The sequence below is a fragment of the Ammospiza caudacuta genome, chromosome 6, assembly GCF_027887145.1.
Source record: "Ammospiza caudacuta isolate bAmmCau1 chromosome 6, bAmmCau1.pri, whole genome shotgun sequence".
In the NCBI taxonomy this organism is placed as follows: domain Eukaryota; kingdom Metazoa; phylum Chordata; class Aves; order Passeriformes; family Passerellidae; genus Ammospiza; species Ammospiza caudacuta.
The window spans coordinates 13,764,430-13,782,817 of record NC_080598.1 but is presented as its reverse complement, the minus strand read 5'-3'; the positions used below and the strand labels follow the sequence as shown (position 1 = coordinate 13,782,817).

The 18,388-nt window shown below is 62.6% G+C and overlaps 5 protein-coding genes across 8 annotated transcripts; 2 read left to right on the top strand and 3 right to left on the bottom strand.

The window, feature by feature from the left end:
- The first annotated feature begins 904 nt into the window (after positions 1-904).
- On the top strand, positions 905-2,938 carry CHURC1 (churchill domain containing 1). Its single transcript, XM_058807096.1, has 4 exons — positions 905-954; positions 1,041-1,176; positions 2,016-2,086; positions 2,516-2,938. The coding sequence occupies exons 1-4, from the start codon at positions 916-918 to the stop codon at positions 2,606-2,608; spliced, it is 339 nt and encodes a 112-aa protein (XP_058663079.1). The 5' UTR covers positions 905-915; the 3' UTR covers positions 2,609-2,938.
- Positions 2,939-3,471: 533 nt separating this feature from the next.
- On the bottom strand, positions 3,472-4,312 carry GPX2 (glutathione peroxidase 2). Its single transcript, XM_058807095.1, has 2 exons — positions 4,088-4,312; positions 3,472-4,009 (listed from the first exon to the last, which is right to left on the bottom strand). Exons 1-2 carry the CDS (start codon positions 4,310-4,312, stop codon positions 3,659-3,661), a joined length of 576 nt encoding a protein of 191 aa, XP_058663078.1. The 3' UTR covers positions 3,472-3,658.
- Positions 4,313-4,373: 61 nt separating this feature from the next.
- On the top strand, positions 4,374-14,871 carry FNTB (farnesyltransferase, CAAX box, beta). 2 transcript variants are annotated; one of them, XM_058807089.1, is made up of 12 exons: positions 4,374-4,598; positions 11,293-11,357; positions 11,514-11,586; positions 11,827-11,918; positions 12,204-12,350; positions 12,423-12,506; positions 13,141-13,227; positions 13,303-13,432; positions 13,514-13,646; positions 13,739-13,850; positions 13,936-14,050; positions 14,529-14,871. In XM_058807089.1, exons 1-12 carry the CDS (start codon positions 4,593-4,595, stop codon positions 14,637-14,639), a joined length of 1,155 nt encoding a protein of 384 aa, XP_058663072.1. In that variant the 5' UTR covers positions 4,374-4,592; the 3' UTR covers positions 14,640-14,871. The 2 variants fall into 2 exon arrangements, with proteins under 2 accessions (XP_058663072.1, XP_058663071.1); XM_058807088.1 differs by lacking the exon at positions 4,374-4,598 and adding an exon at positions 10,127-10,283.
- Positions 4,593-8,657, bottom strand: RAB15 (RAB15, member RAS oncogene family). Of its 2 annotated transcripts, XM_058807093.1 has the most exons (8): positions 8,527-8,657; positions 7,235-7,295; positions 7,033-7,093; positions 6,867-6,944; positions 6,701-6,790; positions 5,758-5,823; positions 5,444-5,648; positions 4,593-4,655 (listed from the first exon to the last, which is right to left on the bottom strand). In XM_058807093.1, the coding sequence occupies exons 1-7, from the start codon at positions 8,648-8,650 to the stop codon at positions 5,493-5,495; spliced, it is 636 nt and encodes a 211-aa protein (XP_058663076.1). In that variant the 5' UTR covers positions 8,651-8,657; the 3' UTR covers positions 4,593-4,655; positions 5,444-5,492. The 2 variants fall into 2 exon arrangements, with proteins under 2 accessions (XP_058663076.1, XP_058663075.1); XM_058807092.1 differs by lacking the exon at positions 4,593-4,655 and having other exon boundaries at positions 5,261-5,648.
- A 121-nt stretch (positions 14,872-14,992) lies between the features above and the next one.
- MAX (MYC associated factor X) lies at positions 14,993-18,207 on the bottom strand. Of its 2 annotated transcripts, none has more exons than XM_058807091.1 (5): positions 17,848-18,207; positions 17,639-17,665; positions 16,497-16,604; positions 16,167-16,290; positions 14,993-15,800 (listed from the first exon to the last, which is right to left on the bottom strand). In XM_058807091.1, the coding sequence occupies exons 1-5, from the start codon at positions 18,067-18,069 to the stop codon at positions 15,616-15,618; spliced, it is 666 nt and encodes a 221-aa protein (XP_058663074.1). In that variant the 5' UTR covers positions 18,070-18,207; the 3' UTR covers positions 14,993-15,615. The 2 variants fall into 2 exon arrangements, with proteins under 2 accessions (XP_058663074.1, XP_058663073.1); XM_058807090.1 differs by having other exon boundaries at positions 16,167-16,297; positions 16,498-16,604.
- Positions 18,208-18,388: the final 181 nt, after the last annotated feature.

Genomic DNA, 18,388 nt, shown 5'->3' with positions numbered 1-18,388 from the left:
GCGGAGAGGCGCAGCGCCCCGCCGACAGCGGCGGGGGTCCCCGGCCATCCCCTGCGGCCAGCCCACGTGTCCCCCGCTGGCCCTGGATGCCCCCCAGCTAGTCCCAGGCACCCCTCAGCTAGCCCTAGGTGTCCTCCCGCAGCCGTGTGAGTTCCTCAACTCGTCCCAGGCACCCCCTAGTTAGATCTCTGTGTCCTCCAGCTCCTCCCAGGCACCCCCTAATTTGTCCTGGGTGGCCCCCAGCCGCCCTGGATGCCCCCCAGCTAGTCGGTGGTGCCCTCCATCTAACGCAGGCAGTGCCCAGCTAGCCCTGGATGACCCCCAGCTAGCCCAAGCCGCCCTACAATCAGCCCTGGGTGTCCCCCACTATCCCCGGATGCCCCCCAGCTAGTGACAGGCACCCCGCACCTGGCCCTGGGTGTTTCCCACTAATCCAGAATGGCCCCCAGCCAATTTTCAACAGCCTACAGTTGGCACTGAATGTCCCCCAGCTAGTCCTGAGTGTCTCTGTCTCCCACTAGCCATGGATGCCCCCCAGGTACTTCCCGGGGTCTCCCACTTGCGCTGGATAGCTCCCAGCTAATCCCAGGCAGCTCCCAGCTAGCCCTGGGTGCCCTTCTCTAGCCCCGGTGCTCCCCATGTCTCTCTAGGTGTCCCCCACCAGCCTTGGGTGCACGCAGGTAGCTCCAGGTGCCCACCACTAGCCCTGGGTGCCCGACTATCCCAGACCCGCTCCCCAGTTACTGCCGGTTGCCCCAAGCAGCCCCACGGCCCCTTAGGCCACGCCCATTGTCTCAAGCCACGCCCGTTGCGCCTCAGGCCACGCCCACACCCAGCGCCTCGGCCCCGGCCCCGTCGCTGAGCCCCGCCCCTCGGCGCAAGTCTCGCGACATTTGCAGGGGAGGGCGGTGCGAGATGTGCGGCGGCTGTGTGGGCACCGAGTACCCCGAGCGGGTGAGGGCGGGCAAGGGCGGCACCGACACCGGCGCCAGTCCTGGTCCCGGTCCTGGTCCCGGTCCTAGCCTGTGCTCTCGCCCTAGGGCACTACCTGCCTGGAGGGCGGATCTTTCCTCCTGAACTTCGTGGGGTGCGCGCAGTGCGGCCGCCGGGACTTCGTGCTGGTCAGCAACCGGGCCGAGGGCCTGCAGGACGGGGAGGAGATCGTCACCTATGACCGTGCGGTGGGGGGCACCGGGGGGGGGGGGGTGAGAGCCCGGGGGGCCTTGAGGGGGTGGGGGAGCTTTTGGGGTTCTTGAGGGAGGCTTGGGGTCCCTGAGGGGACCTTTGGGGTTTGGGACTCTTGAGGGCGATATTTGGGGGATCCCTAAGCCATTCCTGGGGCTTAGGGTTCGCTGAAGGTTGGGGGTCTTGAGGGCTGTGAGAGGTCGGGGGTCTGGGGGTGTTGAGTATTGGGGGAGACCGTGGGTCTTGAAGGATGCTGAAGGCTCTGGGGGAGCTTTGGAGTCTGGAGCTTGGGCGATCTTGAGGGTTAGAGAGGGCTGGAGGGGACCCTTGGGATCTGGGGGTCTTGAAGGATGGGGGGCACAGGTGGAGGCCTTGAAGGTTGAGGCCTGGGGGCAGAATTTGGATTCTGGGGGGTCTTGAGGGCTGGGAAGGACTTCTGGGGTGTGGGGGCTCTTGAGGGCTGGGGCGTGATGAGGTGGGGGACTCAGAGGTCAAAGGAGGGAGAGGCCTAAGGGAGGATTAGTTTGAGTAGGGAAAATTTGGGGCCCCAATATTTAGGGGGGGTCCCTGAGGGTGGGAATGGCAGATGCCCGGGGAAGGGGTCTCAGGTCTTAGAGGGAGTATCAGGGAGCTGCTTATGGGCATTAATGGGGGGTGAGTTGCTGTGGGGGGAATTTTGGGGGCTTGATGCTGTAAGGACTGGGACATCCATGCCCTGGGAACGAGGACAAGCATGGAGGATTGGGGCTTGTCCCAAGAGATTGGGACTGGGGGGGATACCCCAGGGACAGTGTCCATGTCCTCTCACCCCACTGTCCCCTGCCCCACAGACCTGTGCAAGAACTGCCACCACCTGATCGCACGCCATGAGTACACCTTCAGCGTGGTGGATGACTACCAGGTTTGTCTCTTGTCCTCCAAAAGCCCTTCCCAACTCTATCTCTGGAATTCCAGACTCACCCTTCCACGGGCTGATTCCCACCTTCCCTGGGACAGAGCCTTGAAGGATTCAGAGCCCCATCCCTGTGTTCAGGGCTACCTGGAGACTCCCCAGCACTAGTCTGTGCCTTGTGGAGGAAGCCCAGCTCACCTGGCATGGGAATGTGGGTGATGGGAGGGGGCTGTGACCCCCATTCCTCATTCCTGGCACATCTCCTATGCAGCAAAGGGCTGGAAAAAGGGCTCAGGGGAGCCGGTGGGGCTGGAAACGAGATCCCCTGGCTCTGATTGCAATCGGGGATCGGGTACCAGACCTGGCTCGAGTTTCCCTGTGGGGGAGCAGGGCTGTGGCAGCCCCCCTTTTTCCAGCCCCTCCTTTTCCTTCCCCCAGGAATACACCATGCTGTGCCTGCTCTGTGGCCGTGCTGAGGATTCCATCAGCGTCCTGCCTGATGACCCTCGCCAGATGACCCCGCTGTTCTGATCCCCATGTGTATCCCAGGATGAGCTTCCAGGAGCTTTGGGAGATCCCTGGATCCCTGGCACTGTATTTCTGGGGACCACACAGTCCCTGACATGATTTGCCCTTCCAAACTTCCAGCCTGGATGCAGCAAACACCCAACACCGGATGCTCCCATGTTTCTGGAGCCTTTTGGCTCTGACCCTGACTGCAAGGATGGGATGCAGTGCCACAGTCCAAGCTCCTGTAGACTGAAGACATAAAAGGGTCCCCAAAACAGGATTCAAAGGGATTCCCACCCCATCCCACCTCAGGAGCCCTCGTATGTGGGGTAATAAATGTGATGTGTGACAGCTTGGTGGCACAGGCAGGAGTATTTTGGGAGTGGGCTTCACCCCCTGTAGTTGGTGAAGGGTGCTGGGGGCTGATGCAAGAGACTTTTTCCATACCAGGAGCCTGTGGAATTCTTCCTTGGCCCTTCCCAGCACTCTCCAGTGCTCTCCTAAACCCTGCAGAGAAAGGACTTGGATAATTTTCCCTTCCCACAGAGTTGGTGTGGGGTCACTTCGCCCTGCCCTGGGGTTTGGAACCTGGCCCTGCCCTGCTGGGAATTCCCTATTCCTGCGGGCAGGAAGGAGCTGGGTGTGGGAAATCACTGCCCTGGGGTGGATGAAATGTTCCTCTTGGCATGCAGCCCCAGCAACACCCATGGGGAACTGGGTGCAGCCTGCCTGGCACCCACCTATCCCTGAGCCTCCATTTCCTGGAACTGGCCTTTCAGGGCTGTGCCCTCCTTCGTGTTCCCGCCAAGAGCCCCTAAAAACCACATGTTCCCAAAAACCTCACGGATCCATTTACACTCCCAAAAACCACGTGGATCCAGGCACGCTCCCTGCGGCTCGTTTATTGCCACCAGCCCACGCCGCCCCGGCGGCTCCAACCCTCTGCCCCCATCAAGCCCCCTCCCCGTGGAGATTTCAGAGGGGGCTGTCATTCTGCGGAGAGCTGGGGCCATCCCGGGGTGACACCAGAGCCAGGATCACACCAGAGCCAGGATCACACTGGAGCTAGGATTACTTGGCCAGCTTGAGGAGACGCTGGATGTCGGGCTCCAGTTGGGCCGTGGGCATACGGGGGCTGTAGCGCCGGAACGGTTCCCCCTCAGGCCCCACCAGGAACTTCTCAAAATTCCAGGAGATATCGGAGCGGTGCACAGGGCTCCAGACGACAAAGCGGGGCTCGGCCATCAGGTGTGCAGGCTCGTCGACCGGTGCGGGCAGGTGAGCCTTGAGGTAGGCGAACACGGGATGGGTGTCTCTCCCGTTCACCTGGCACTTCTGGAACAGGGTGAAGTTGGGCTCGAAGCCGCCCCCCGGCCGCACGTGCTTCAGGGTGTTGAGGATCTCCTCGTTGGTGCCGTTCTCCTGTGGCGGGGAAGGAGAAATCCAGAGCCCTGTGTTTCCCAGCTTCTTACCCCCTGCCTCGTGGCCCATAGGACTTACCTGGTATCCAAACTGGTTACAGGGGAAGCCCAGCACGACCAGCCGCCGGGGGTATCGGGCTTGGAGCTGGTTGAGCTGGGTGTAATCCCTCACCGTGGTGCCTCAGAGCGAAGCCACGTTCTCGATCAGGACCACGCGGCCCCGGAAAACGCCAAAATCCACTTTTTCCCCCTGCAAGGAGGTGGCGCTCAGGTCATAGAAGGACTTGGCGATGGGGACGGTCATGGCTGCAGGCGTGCGGCTGCTTGTGCCCCGTGCCCTGCGCCGCCTCTTAAGGGCTTCCCGGTGCTCACGTCATGGTCCAAAGGTCTCCAGGCCCCGCCACGGCTCAGGAGAAACCTGAGCCGCCCGTCCCACCCGTGGAAGGAGGAAGGTGGCACGGGGCCAAGGCGATGCTCTACCTGCCTCAATAATTCATGGCACGGCGCGCTGCGGCTGCTCATCCTGCTGCCTGTGGGATGTGGGATGCTCCCAGCCTGGCACGGCATGTTCCCGAGGGTTGGGAATGACGGTGAGAGTTGGGGAATAACGGGAGCCAGGGAATAACAGGAATCTGGGAGCTGGGGCTCTGTGGGGCAGAGGAGGAGGGGACAAGTGTCCCAGTACTCCTCCTTGCCTCGTGCTGCCATGGCATCACCTTTGGGGCCTCCTGTGCTGCCCATCCCAGTGCCCACCAGTCCTAGGGCCCACTGGTCCCAGTACCAGCTCCACCCTTGGTGCTATCTGCTGTGGTGCCTACCATTGTCCTGTGGTGCCCATCCCAGTGCCTGGCAGCATCCTGGTGTCCACATAGATCCCAGTAGGTTCCACTATCTTAGTGCCCACCATCATCCCAGTAAACACCCACCCCAGCCCACCACCATCCCCGCTGCTGGCTCATCCCAGTGCCGCCACCAAGTTTTCCCACCCTGTTCCCTCAGGTGGGGCTGAGCTGGTAGCCTGGCAGGCCGTGGTGGTGGCCATGGGCATCATGCCCCATGTCCCTGTGCCCAGCCTGGAAAGGGGACACCATGCTGGCAGCCCCAGATCACCCTCAATTATTGATCACCGCTCGAGTGTCCATGCCCAGGCTGTGCCTGCTGCCATGGCTTCATGCCCACAGCCCCCCTGGAGCACACAGACCACCAACCCCTCCAGCATCACCTTTATTCTGCAAACCACTATGTAAAACCGGGGGTCCCACGGGCACAGGGTGGCACAGGGTGGGCACACAGTGCCTGGACAGCCCCCACCCTACCCGCGAGCCGAGGAGGGCACAGGTGCCAGGATGGGGGGCCCCCTTGCCACATTCCCTGTTCCTGGGGGTGTCCCGTGTCGCTCCCCACTCTGTGGGGGCTGCCTCAATCCTGCCCCTACCGTGCCCCCTGACACAGCTTGGGGAGGAGGGGTCGGGGGGTCTCAGCCTTCAACACCAGCAGGTTTTGGGGGTGTCCTCGCTCCCCAGGGGCTGCTGCTCGTCCTCCTCCAGCCGGGCCAGGGTGGGGGCACGGGGCAGCCCCCGCAGCTCGTCCAGCTCCTTGCGGTGCGCCTGCAGCACCAGCTCCGTCAGCCGTGTGAAGGACTGTGGGAGAGGGGTGGGGTGAACCTGGGGGACCCCTCCAGTACCCCCTGACCTCTCCAGGCCCCCAGACCAGCCCCAGCCCCCTCAGAACCCCCCAGTCCCTTCATACCTCCTTGATGTTGAGGTTGCTGCAGGCACTGGTCTCGTAGAAATCCATCCCGTATTCCCTGGCCAGCTGCAGCACCAGGGGTTTGGCAGGGAGGGGGGTAGCATGATTTGGGGGGAGGGGGGATTCAATACCCCTGCCCCTCCTCTCTGGAATGTGAACAGCCGGGCACGGACAGACAGGAGAGCTCTGGGGGGGCTGGCATAGGGGCACACCTGGGTTGGGTGGTGGGTGCTGGATGCTTTGGGGTTCAGAGGTCACTGGAAGGGATACTGGGAGGAATTGGGGGTTGTTGGACACCCTGGGGTAGCACTGGGCAGTAAGGGGGTTTCCTGGATGCTCTGGAGCTGCAGGGGGAGGTCAGTGGTCCCTGGGTTCAAACTGCAGGAGCATGAGGGGTCACTGCACACAGGTAGGGATGTTTGGCGGGGGTCCCTGGGTATGGGTAGGGCTGCAGGAAGGCTGTTGGGGTCCATGTGGAATGCAGGGGGGGCTTGTGGAGGGTCTGGCCATGCTGGGATTGTAGGGAGGTGCACTGGATACTTTGGGGGTCCCAAGAGGGACACTAAGGAGGTCACTTGTGCTTCAGGGGTACAGGAGACCATGCTGGAGGTGCAGGGAGAGCTTAGGGGTCTCTCAACATTTTGCAAGTGGGGAAGAAGGAGCCTTGGGGGTGCACAACCACTGCAGAGATGGAGGGGAAGAGGGTTCCCAGACACTGGGGGAGCTGGTTTTGGGGTGCCTGGGTACAGACTGCAAGAGGATGGGGGGTCCCTGGTCATGCTGGGAGGGACTGGGGAGGCTTGGGGGTCCCAGATAGAGGTAGGGCTGCAGGAGGGCTGTTGGGGTCCCGAGTGCAGGGGGGGCTCAGGGAGAGGCTGGCCATGCTGGGGGTGCAGGAGGGGTCCTGCCCCCTGGGGGGGGGCACACAGCAGCCCCCGCTCACCTGCAGCCCTTGCTCTTTGGGCACTTGCCTCTTGTGCTCCTCGTCCGCCTTGTTCCCGATAAGGATTTTCTGGACGCCCTCGGGTGCATACTGGGCGGGGGAACCGTGTAAGGACCCCCCAACACACGGCTGGGGAACCCCCAGACCTCCCCTCGTGAACCCCCACCTCATCCACGTCGCTGGCCCACTTCACGATGTGCTGGTAGGAGCGCTCGCTGCTGATGTCGTACACCAGGAAAATGCCCTACAGGGGGTGGGGAGCGGCTGTTGACACCCTAAAACTGTGCCTCAGTTTCTCCTCTCCTGTGTACCAGGACGGGGAGCCCCCATACCTGAGCCCGCCGGTAGTACTGCTTGGTGATGGTCTGGTACCGCTCCTGGCCGGCTGTGTCCCTGCCCAGGGACAGCGGGTCAGTGCCACCATCATGGCATGAGTTTGGCAGGGCTCAGCCCTTACCTTGGGTGGGGGGAGCAGGACTCAGACCCCCCAAAATGTCTTCCCTCTTGCCCCCGGGATCCAGTGCTGCCACTCACCAGATCTGTATCCGCACCTTGATCCCATCCACCTCGATGGTCTTCATCTTGAAGTCGACACCTGGGATTGGAATGGGGTGTGGTGTCCTGGTGTTTCCCTTTCCAGGAGATGCTGTCACTGTGGGCCCTGTGGTTCCCTCACCCCTCCTGACCCACCCCATGCCCCACCCAGTGCCTGGCCTTGCAGGAGGCCCCGGTGCCAGGTGCTGATCCCGGTGCTCCCAGTTCCCTGGTGCTGAGACTGTCCAGTTCTCCCAGTTCCCCAGTGCTTCTCGGTGCTGTGGCTGCCCAATGCTCTCAGTTCCCGGCTGCATGCTGCTCCCGGTTGCCCTGTGCCAGAGGCGCCTGGTCCTCCCCGTCCTCCCATATCCAGGATTTCCTGGCTCCCTGATGCTCCCGGTTCCCTGGAGCCGCGGCACTCCAGAGCCCCCGGTTTCCCAGTTTCCCTATGCTGCAGCTTCCCGGTGGTCCCGGCTTGTGGATGCCCACAGTTTTACTGTTTCTCGATGCCCATTGCTTCCCGTTCCCCGGTGCGGCGACTCCCGATGCTCCCGGTTCCCCGGTGCCCACAGTTTTCCCTCTCCCCGGTGCCCGGTTTTCCCCCTCTCCGGTTACCTGTTTCCCCATGTTCCTAGTGTTGCAGCTCTCCAGTGCCCACGGTTAACCCTTTCCCCGTGCCCCCGTTTTTTTCCGTGCCCACCACTCCCCGGTGCCCCGGTTCCCAAGACTCCCTGGTGCCCTGGTTTCCCGTTTCCCCGATCCTGTGGTTTCCCAGCAGTTCCTCGGCAGTCCCGGTTCCCCGATGCCCACGGTTTTCCTGTTCCCTGGGTTCCCGTTTCTCGGTTGCTGCGCCTCCCGGTTCTCCAGTTTCCACGGTTTTCCCGCTCTCCGGTTGCCCATTTTCCCGTTTCCCCGGTGCTGCAGCTCCCCAGTACTCACGGTTTCCTGGTGCCCACGGCTCCCCAGTTCCCCGGTTTCCCTTTTCCCCGGTAATGCGGCTCCCAGTGCTCCCGTTTACCCGGTGCTGCGCCTCCCCATTGCTCCCGATTCCTTGATGCTCCCGGTTTCACGTTTCCCCGGTCCCGCGGCTCCCCGTTTCCCCGGTGCTCCCGGTTCTCTGGCTTCCCGTTTCCACGGTGCTGCGGCTCCCAGTCTTCCCGGTTGCCCGGTTCCCCGATGTTCCCGTTTCCCCGGTGCTGCGCCTCCCCACTGCTCCCGCTTCCCCGATGCTCCCGGTTCCCCGTTTCCCCGCTCCCGCCGCCGCGGCCGCCGTGCGCTGCCGGTGCCGGTACCGATGGTGGAGATGTGGGCGGGGTGGAACTGGTTGTCGGTGAACCGGCAGAGCAGGCAGGTTTTGCCCACGCCCGAGTCCCCGAGCAGCAGCAACCGGAACAGCACGTCGTACTGCTTGGCCATGGCGGGCCCGGGCCGCCGCCGCCGCACCGGGGCCGCTCCGGGGCCGCGAGCTGCGCCGCCGCCGCGCCGGGCCGGGCTGGCACCGGGGGATGCACCGGGGCGGGGCGGGGCGGGGGCGGCGGCGGCGGGAGGGGGCACCGGGAGGGGAAACGAGGGGGGCGACACCGGGGATGGACCGGGGGATGCACCGGGGAGCTGGGAGGGAACACCGGGGATGCACCGGGAGATGCTGTGGGGAATTGGGCGGCGACGCGGGGGATGGACTGGGAGGAGAGCTGGGGAGAACGGGGGGATGGAGCCAGGAATGCACCGTAGGATTTGTTGTGGATGCTCTGGAAAACCGGAGGTGGGGGACAGGGGATGTACCAGGGGGAGCAGCGGGGACTCTGGGGGATCTGGGAGCACCAGGGATGTACCCAGGATTGCTCTGGGGGCATCGGGAACGGGACAAAGGGGTGCAGCAGGGGACACTGCGGTGACACAGAGCTGCACCAGAGGGACTGCTGACACTTAGGAAGGATGGATGGCACCCAGCAGGACCTGGACAAGGGTGGGTTGTCCAGGTTGTCCTGTCCAGAGACAAGGTTCCTGTGGGAACTTGTGAGGGTAAACAAGGCCAAGGACAGGGTTGGCACATGGGTCAGGACAATTCCCGAGATAAGTGCAGGATGCAGGTGATGGGATGGAGAGCAGCCCAGATGAGAGGAATCTGGGGGGATGAGAGGCTGGATACGACCTGACAAGGTGTGCTGGCAGCCCTGGAAAGCCACCCATGTCCTGGGCAGTGTCACTGGCAGCATGGACAACAGGTGAGGAGGCATTGTCCTCCTCGGTCCCACTCAGGTGAAACCAACATGGAGCACAGTGTCCAGCCCTGGGGTCCTTGTCACGGGAAGGACAGGGAGGTGCTGGAGCATGTCCAGAGGAGGCCACAGAAATCCTCCAAGGGCTAAGTAGGGTGAGAGAGCTGGGATTGCTTGGCATGGAAAAGAGAAGGCTCCAGCGAGAGTTAGAGCCCTTGCCAGTTCCTCTGGGGGCTCCAAGAGAGGTGGAGAGGGACTTGGGATGAGGCCATGCAGTGACAGGACAAGGGGGAATGTCTCCAGAGTGGAAAATGGGAGGTGTAGATTGGATATTAGGAAGAAATTCTCTACAGTGAGGGTGCTGAGGCACTGGAGTGGATTTCCCAGAGCAGCTGTGGCTGCCCAGTCTCTGGAAGCGTCCAAGGCCAGGCTGGACAAGGCTTGGAGCAACCTGGTCTAGTGGAAGATCTCCCTGTCCACAGCACAGGGTGGACCTGGATGGGTTTTAAGGTTGTTATCAACCCAACCCGTGGGTTCCATGATGATGCAATAAATGACGTCACATCACGATGACGCAGCGGCCCCTGGAGTGGCTCCTCTGCGCACGCGCGCCGGGGCTGGGCGTGCCCAAGAAAGAAGGGGCGTGGTCATGCGGGGAGAGGGCGTGGCCGTGTGTAGTGGGCGTGGCCAGAAGCGCGGCCGCACGTCCCCTCTCGGCCGCCGTCGCCCGCTGCCCCCGCGGCCGCAGCATGGCGGGAGCGGCCCCCGGCATCGGCGGGCGGCGGCGGCTGCGGGACGATGGGCTGCAGACCTGCACCTCCGTCGAGCAGGTGCCGGGGGGCTGCGCTGTGGGGCATGGGGTGCCGGGGCCGTGGGCTGCCAGGTGGGGCAGGGCTTTGGGCTGCCATGGAATGGGATTTGGAGTGCCGGGCTGCCGTGGGGCTGGGCTTTGGGGTGCCGTGGAGGTCGGGTTTAGGGTGCCGGGCTGCCGTGGGACTGGGCTTTGGGGTGCCGTGGAGGTCGGGTTTAGGGTGCCGGACTGTGCTGGGGCTAGGCTTTGGGGTGCCATGGAATGGGGTTTGGGGTGCCGGGCTGTGCTGGGGCTGGGCTGGGACGGGACTCAGGGGTGCCATGGGATTGAATGATCCCGATCCCAGTATCCCTACGCAACTATTTTTCCCACTCCCCCTGTGTCACCCAGCAGTGAGCAGTGTTTTGGGGGGCCCGGCGGTACTGCCGCCCGCCAGCCACAGCAGCTTCCACAGTACACGTCCCCCAGAACCACCTGGGGGAGGATGAGGAGTTCTGGGACAGCCAGACTCTCCCCTCTGTCCCTCTATCCTGACCCAGCCCCTGGCAGCTCCCCTGGGTGCTGGGACGGGGTAAAAAGTGACTCAAGGTTTCCCAATCCATGGGGTTCTTCTTGCTCAATTGTGCCCTGGCAGGACGCAGTGCCATGAATGCAGGTCCCCGTTAGGCCCCTCCTCACTCCTGCGGCTGATCCTGGGGTATTTCCTTGAGGATTACCGTGGCTTAGAGTGTCCAAGTCCCCAGTTATCCCAGCGTGCGCGGGAGGAGAGTGTTTTCTATGACAGTGCTGAGCTAAACTCAAGCTGGATTTGTAAAGCAGCATGGGATGGTGCTGGATTCTGGCATAACTTGGGGCACAAAGCTCCTGGGAATTCCTACTTTGGTTTTACTGGGTGAGATGGGGCTGTGAATCAGATAAACCCCTGGGATGGGGTAGGAGTTGTGGGGCTCAGTGGGGATCATGTTTGGGACATGCAAAACCTCTTCCCAGAGCTCACTATAGTCTTTATTCCCATTTTTCCTGACAAGTCCAAGGTGGAGGACATCGTGCAGGAGGTCTATGATGCCTACAAGACAAACCATCACTCCTCACAGTGAGTACCAAAACTCCCAATAACCATAAATAACTCCCATCCCAAAAGACCCACTGACCCCAGTGGGTGCTGCAGGAGGATTCTGCCCCTCCTGCCACTGTCCCCCTGCTTTTTCAGGCCACCCTGCCTGCTCATCCTCTCCTCTCTGTATTCCAGGTACGTCCTGCAGCGGGAGAAGCACTTCCATTACCTGAAGAGAGGTCTCCGGCAGCTCACTGAAGCCTATGAGGTACCGGGAATGTCGGCTGTGCCACCTGGAGCCACTGCCTGGGGTGCTCCCCTCGCCCTGGGGCTGTCACCAGGACTGTTTGTTGCCGGGGGTTTGCCAGCCCCAGGGTGGACACAGCATTCCCTGTGTGCCCACACTTATCCCAGCGATGCTCTGGGGGCTCTCCTGGCTGTCTCCTCACTCCTGCCTGCTCCAGCCATGTCCGATGCTATTCCCTCACTGTCCCCTCTGTCCCTGCAGTGTCTGGATGCCAGCCGCCCCTGGCTCTGCTACTGGATCCTGCACAGCCTGGAGCTGCTGGATGAGCCCATTCCCGATTCGGTGGCCTCTGAGTGAGTGGGGAGTGCTGGGGGGACCCCACCATGGCCGCTGTCGCTGCTGGCCACCCGCGTGACTCCGGAGGTGCCACCTCCCGCTGTCCCCAGAGCAAAGGAGTGCTTTGTCTCCCTGCCACCGTCAATGCCGCCCATTCTTCCGGCGGCTTCCTCGTGACGATGGAGACGGGAGGGGGACACCCCCGGCTTTGACCTCGGGGGGATTCACGAGGCCGGGAGGGGATGTGTTGCCCCAGCGGGGTGGCACAGGTGGCGCTGAGCCCCTTCCCCACCTTCCCGCAGTGTCTGCCAATTCCTGAGGCGCTGCCAGAGCCCCCAGGGTGGATTTGGGGGGGGTCCCGGCCAGCACCCCCACCTCGCCCCCACCTACGCCGCCGTCAACGCGCTCTGCATCATCGGCACCGAGGAGGCCTTCGGCGTCATCGACAGGTCCGGGGCCGGGAGGAGCTGGGTGGGAGCTGGGCTGTGTGTCCCCCCTCTCACAGCCGCTGGCTCCTGCAGGAAGAAGCTCTTGGAATACCTGTACTCGCTGAAGCAGCCGGATGGCTCCTTCCTCATGCACGTGGGTGGAGAGGTGGATGTCAGGTGGGTGAGGGCTGCATGGGGAAGCTGGTTTGGAGGGAGAGCTGGGCATTTTGGGAAGCCAGTGCTGGAAGCAGGTGCTGTGGTGGGGAGCTGGTGCCATTTTGGGGATTCAGTGCTGGGAGCTGGTGATGTTTGGGAGTCAGTATGATTTTGGGGAGCTGGTGCTATGGTGGGGAGCCACTGCTTATTTGGGGTACAGTTCTGGGCAGTCAGTGCTACTTTTGGGGAGCAAATGCTTGGAGCTAATGCCATTCTGAGGAGTCAGTGCCATGGCAGGGTGCAGTTTTGTGGACCTAGTTGAGTTTTGTGGAGCTGGTGGTGTTTTGGGGTGCGGCTATTGTCACACTGGAGAACCAGTTCTGTTTGGGGGACCTGGTACCGTGGTGGAGAGCCAGTGCCATGGGGAGGTGTAGTTTTGGGGAGCCAATGCTGTTTTGGAGTGTTGGTGCCATGGCAGGGGACCAGTGACACAAACTACTGCAGGGCGCCATCACAGGGAGCCAGTGCTGGATCAGGGACTTTGTGCCGTTTTGGGGAGCCAGTGCAACTTTAGGGAGCTGTTGCCACTTTGGTGTTCCAGTGCTACATCCCTGAGCACCCATCTCCTGAATCTCTGGGCACCCTTTTCCCACAGGAGTGCCTACTGCGCCGCCTCAGTGGCCTCGCTGACCAACATCCTGACACCTGCACTCTTCGCTGGGACGGCCGAGTGGATTGCCAGGTGAGATCTGGGGACAGGTGGGGGACAGGAGATGACATTCCTGGTGTCCCTGCCGCCCTGACCCTGCTCCCACAGGTGCCAGAACTGGGAGGGTGGGATCGGCGGCGTGCCGGGCATGGAGGCGCACGGCGGCTACACTTTCTGCGGTGTGGCCGCGCTGGTCATCCTCAAGCAGGAACATCTGCTGAACCTCCGGAGCCTGCTGGTGAGTGACCCCTCTTGGGATGCTGGGGCTCTCATCCTGCTGGGGAGCTTTGGTCCCACACTGGTTCCCATCGGCCTGCAGCGCTGGGTGACCGGGCGGCAGATGCGCTTCGAGGGCGGATTCCAGGGCCGCTGCAACAAGCTGGTGGATGGGTGCTACTCCTTTTGGCAAGCCGGGCTCCTGCCCCTGCTCCATCGGGCACTCCATGCCAGGGGTGAGTTGCCACAGGCTTCCTCTGTCCCCAGAATGGCATCTGGAGGGATTTGACACCTTCTGTGGTGTTCCTCCTCTGGGTTTCTCTTCCAGGCGATCCAGCGCTGAGCATGGCACACTGGATGTTCGACCAGCTGGCACTGCAGGAATACATTCTCCTGTGCTGCCAGTGCCCAGCTGGTGGGCTGCTGGATAAGCCAGGAAAGTGAGTGTCGGGGGAAACACAGGGCTGCCTGGCACCAGGGATGCCCAGATGCCCCCTCAGCATTCCAGCATCTCTTTGCATGCAGATCCCGGGATTTCTACCACACCTGCTACTGCCTGAGTGGGTTGGCCATTGCACAGCACTTTGGAAGTGGAGATCTCCACAATGAGGTGGTCCTGGGTATCCCTGAGAATTGCCTGGTAAGTGCTGGGTATTGCTGGGGAGGGCAGGGAAGAGCTTCCAGCGCGCCACAGCACTGAGAAAGGCAGATCCAATGGCAGTGAAGAGTTGGGCTTCAGCCTAGAGAAGAGGAGGCTTCAGGGAGAGCTTAGAGATGCTTGAAGGGCTAAGGAGCAAGGGAGCTGGAGTCAGGCTTTGGACAAGGGCTTGGAGTGATAGGACAAGGGGGAATGGCTCCAAACTGGAAAAGGGGAATTTTAGATGGGAAATGCTTCCCTGTGAGGGTGCTGAGGCCTTGGCACAGGCTGCCCAGAGAAGCTGTGGCTGCCCCATTTCTCTAAGTGTCCAAGGCCAGGTTGAACCAGGCTTGGAACAACCTGGGATGGTAGAGATTCCCCGTGCACAGTGGGCTGGACTAGGTGATCCTTAAGGTGCCTTCCCACCCAAATCATTCCAGGACTCCGTGATTAACATCCTCCATCCCTCTCTCTCCCACAGCAGGCCACGCACCCTGTCTACAACATTGCCCCGGAGAAGGTGGCGAGGGCGGTGATGCACTTCCTGCAGTATCCCGTGCCCAGCCTGGATCCGGCACCCGCTGCCCAGTAGGGGGGTCCTGCTGCTGGCTCGGGGTGCGGAGCCCGGGAGCGAGCGGCACAGCCCAGCCCATCCCATCCCATCCCCACGGCAGCCTGGCCAGGCAGAGCATGGTGCTCAGGGTGCTAGCAATACCAAAATCCAGCCTGCTCCAGGCCGGGTGTCCTGCTGCCATCCTGGCCAGAGCCCAGGTGGGACACGGGCTCTGGTAGAGCTTTTTGGCATCAATAAACCAGAAGTCACACCCGCCGTGTGCTGGTGGCCCCGGGGATGCGGGGCAGGAGGTGATGCCACGTCTGGATCTGGTGGCACCAACTTCCCCCATTCCAAGAACACACGGTAACCACGGGGGAGGATAAAATAAGTGGAATTTTGCCTTTTTTTGTTTATTATTTATAGTCTTATAGTAAAGGGAAGCCTTAACTTGCAAGACAACTCTGGGCAGTATGTACAACATACCTTAGATCCATGGAATGGCATCAAAATGGGGGGAAAAGGGGCACCTACGGGGCGGGGACGGGCCACTGGAGTTTGGAAAATGCCACGGAGGTTGGGAAGGGTCAAGGGAGGGAAGGAGGAGGAGGGGGGGGGGAAGGAGCCCCCAAGCCTGGCTCTGTGCTCCGCCGACTCGGGCAGGTGGAGTAGCACACGGAGAAAATAAATAGGGAGATCCCCCCCCAGTGCTTGCTCCTTTTTGGGGGGGGCTGCCTGGCTCCTCCCCGTTCTGGACTGCACTGGTCCCCGGGTATAAATAGAAATGCTCCTATAAAACCAGGAGGGAAGGGGAGGGGGGTCGCTAGCGGAGGGGAGTTGGCGGGGGAGTCTCCCTGACCCCCCCAAGTCTTTCTGCTCGGCCTGGCCGGCTCCCCCCGGGGCCGGCGCGGTGGGAGCAGGGAAGGGGCCGGGGAGGGCTGGGAAGCTGCAGTCCAAGAGCTTCTAGGAGCGGAGGGAGCGAGTCCTGCCGCGGGCCGGGGGGCGGCGGAGGGGCCTAACTGGCCTCCATGCGCAGCTTCTTCCTGTTCTGCGGCTCCTCGGGCTCCGAGTCGGAGCTGGAGTCGGAGCCACCGTCGAAGGCGGAGATGGCACTGCCCTTGGGGTTGGTGTAGAGGCTGTTGTCTGCGGGATAGCTGGCCTGGAGCTGGGCGCTGGCTCGGGCCTTCTCCAGCGCACGCACTGTGAGGGACAGCACTGTCACCCCGGGCCTGGCCCTGCCTGCAGCCCAGCTCCCGACATGCCCCAGCTCCCACCGGATCCCAAACTCTTCTGGACCCCAGATCCTGCCAGACCCCAGCTCCCACTGAATTCTGCACCCTACCAAACTCTGGTCCTGCCAGACCTCAGCTCCCACCAGATCCCAACTCCCAGTGGATCTCAGCTTCCACCAGATCTTGAATTCTGATGGATCATATCTCTTACCAGACCCCAGCTCCCACTGGATCTTAGATCCCAAATTCTCCTGGCTCCCAAGGCCTGCCAGGCCCCAGCTCCTGGATCTCAGACCCTGCCAGCCCCCATCTCCAGCCAGATCTCAGCTACCACCTTGCTGCTCCAGCAGCGCATTCTGCCGCTTGAGGTCGTCGATGTCCTGCTGGTGTGTGTGGTTTTTCCGGCGCATGTACTGGATGTACTCTGTGGCTTTGTCCAGGATTTGGGCCCGGGATGCCTGTTGCAATAGTGGGAAAAGCCAGAGGCAAGATAAAGACCTAGTCCAGGGGGGAAAACTGGAATTTTACCTGCCTCATCCCACCCTGGCTCTGGTCCTCACTGGGGACTCCTATGGCACAAGAGAGCCTAGGGATTGTCCCAAATCGAGGAGCCTAGACCACAGGTGGGTACTGTCCCTGCCCCCAGCACGCTCCATAAACTCACCTTCTCTCCTTGGAGCGAGGGCACGGAGTCCCGCAGGCTGTGGAAGCTGTCCTTGATGTGGTCCCTGCGCTTGCGCTCCAGCGCATTGTGATGAGCCCGTTTGTCGGCCTGGGATGGGGGGCACAGGGGTGGCACCGGGAGGAGGCCACCACGTGCACCCCCAAAATTCCCTCTGGGAATCGCTGTGGGAGCTCAGCTGAGCCTCCAGGGCGGCTCCGTGGCTGTGACGCCTCCGGCTGGGCCGCGAGGGCGTGGGAAGGAGGCGGCTCCCGGTGCTTTCGGTTTCCCCAGCTTCCTGCTGCCGGGGCAGCTCCGGCCCCGGGGCGGGGGGTACAGCACTTTCCCCCTGGAACACCGTCACCTCCTCCCCAGGTCACCTCCTCCCCTGCCCCCCAACCAACCAGGCACAACTCCCCCATGCCCTCTGTCCACCCCTGGTGTTGTTCCCCCTGTGCCCCCCAAACGTAGCCCCACCCCCCAAATGACTCGGGCCCACACGTAACGCCCCCCGAACACCCCCCTTCCCCCAGAAACCTCCCACTCCCCCTCCCCTAAAGAGCCCCGGATCCTCTTCCACATAACCTCAAGCCTCACTGGTGTCCCCCCCCCCATAGGACCCCCAGCCCCCCAGGACACCCCCAAACCCAGCTGCCCCCCCAAAAGACATGACTCCGTAGATCCCCTTCTGTGTCACAGCCCCCAAGCCAAATAAGACCACCCAGCCCAGAGGTGTCACCTCCCCAAGCCCAACCCTCCTCCCCAAAAGCCCCCCAGCCCTACTGGTGTCCCCCCATTCCAAGAATCCCATCCCCACAGGACACCCCCCCAAGCCCAGGTTTCTCCCTCAAGGCCCCCATCCCCACAGATCCCTCTCCATGTCACAGCCCCCCCCCCAGAAGACCCCAGCCCCAAAGGTGTGTTCCCCAACCCCACTGGTGTCCCCGTCAGCAGCCCCAATCCCACTGATGTCCCCCCAACACCCCGATCCCCACAGGACACGCCCAACACCCCCATCTCCCGCAGGATCCCCGTTCCCCCCGTCCCCTTCCATGTCACCCCCTCCCCAAATCCCGCCCCCCTCACACCCCCGCCCACGTGCTCCCGATCCCGGGGGCACCGCGGGGCGGCCCCCAGCGACCTACCGCGGACTGAAACCTCGGCTGCTCCTCCTGAGGAGCCCCGACCCGGGCGAGGAGGAAGAGGAAGAAGATGGTGGGGGGGGGGGGGCGCCGCCATATGAAGGAAGAACACACACAAACCAAACATTACCACATTCTCAGAGCTCCTGAGGTAGGGAAGAGCCACGGGTGGTTATCCCAGGGATTGTCTCGGGGTTGGGGGCCCAACTCACGTCGCTCTCCACCTCGATGTCATCGTTGTCGCTCATCGCTCCCGCCCGGGTGAAGCCGCGGGCCGGGCCGCGCCGCCACAACAACAGCCCGCACCGCGCATGCGCGGAAGTCGGGGGGGCAATGATGGCGCCGGGCGACGCGAACGGTTGCGGGAGTTGTGGTTTGAGTGGGGAGATGGAGGCGTCTTCCACGTGGCGGGGACTACAACTCCCGGCGTGCATCGCGCGGGGCAGCGCGGGGCACACCGGGAGCTGTAGTCTCCGCTTCGGGTAGGGGACGCTAAGGGTGCGCGGCCGGAGGATGGAGGCGGTGAGGGCTAAGGGCACGGAGGGAGGGGGTTTATTGAAGGAAAATGGGGATGGGATAGGTTGGGAAGGCCTGGGGGGCTGCAGACTGAGCTAGAAGGGCTCCGGAACAACCTAGGGGGTCTGCAGGGTCTGCCTGGGGCGTGTGTGGGTTTGGTCTGAAGGGCTGTGGGCCAGTTTGGGAGGGGGTCGATCTGCCTGGGGGCTCCAGGGTAGCCCTGCGGGGTCTGGAAGC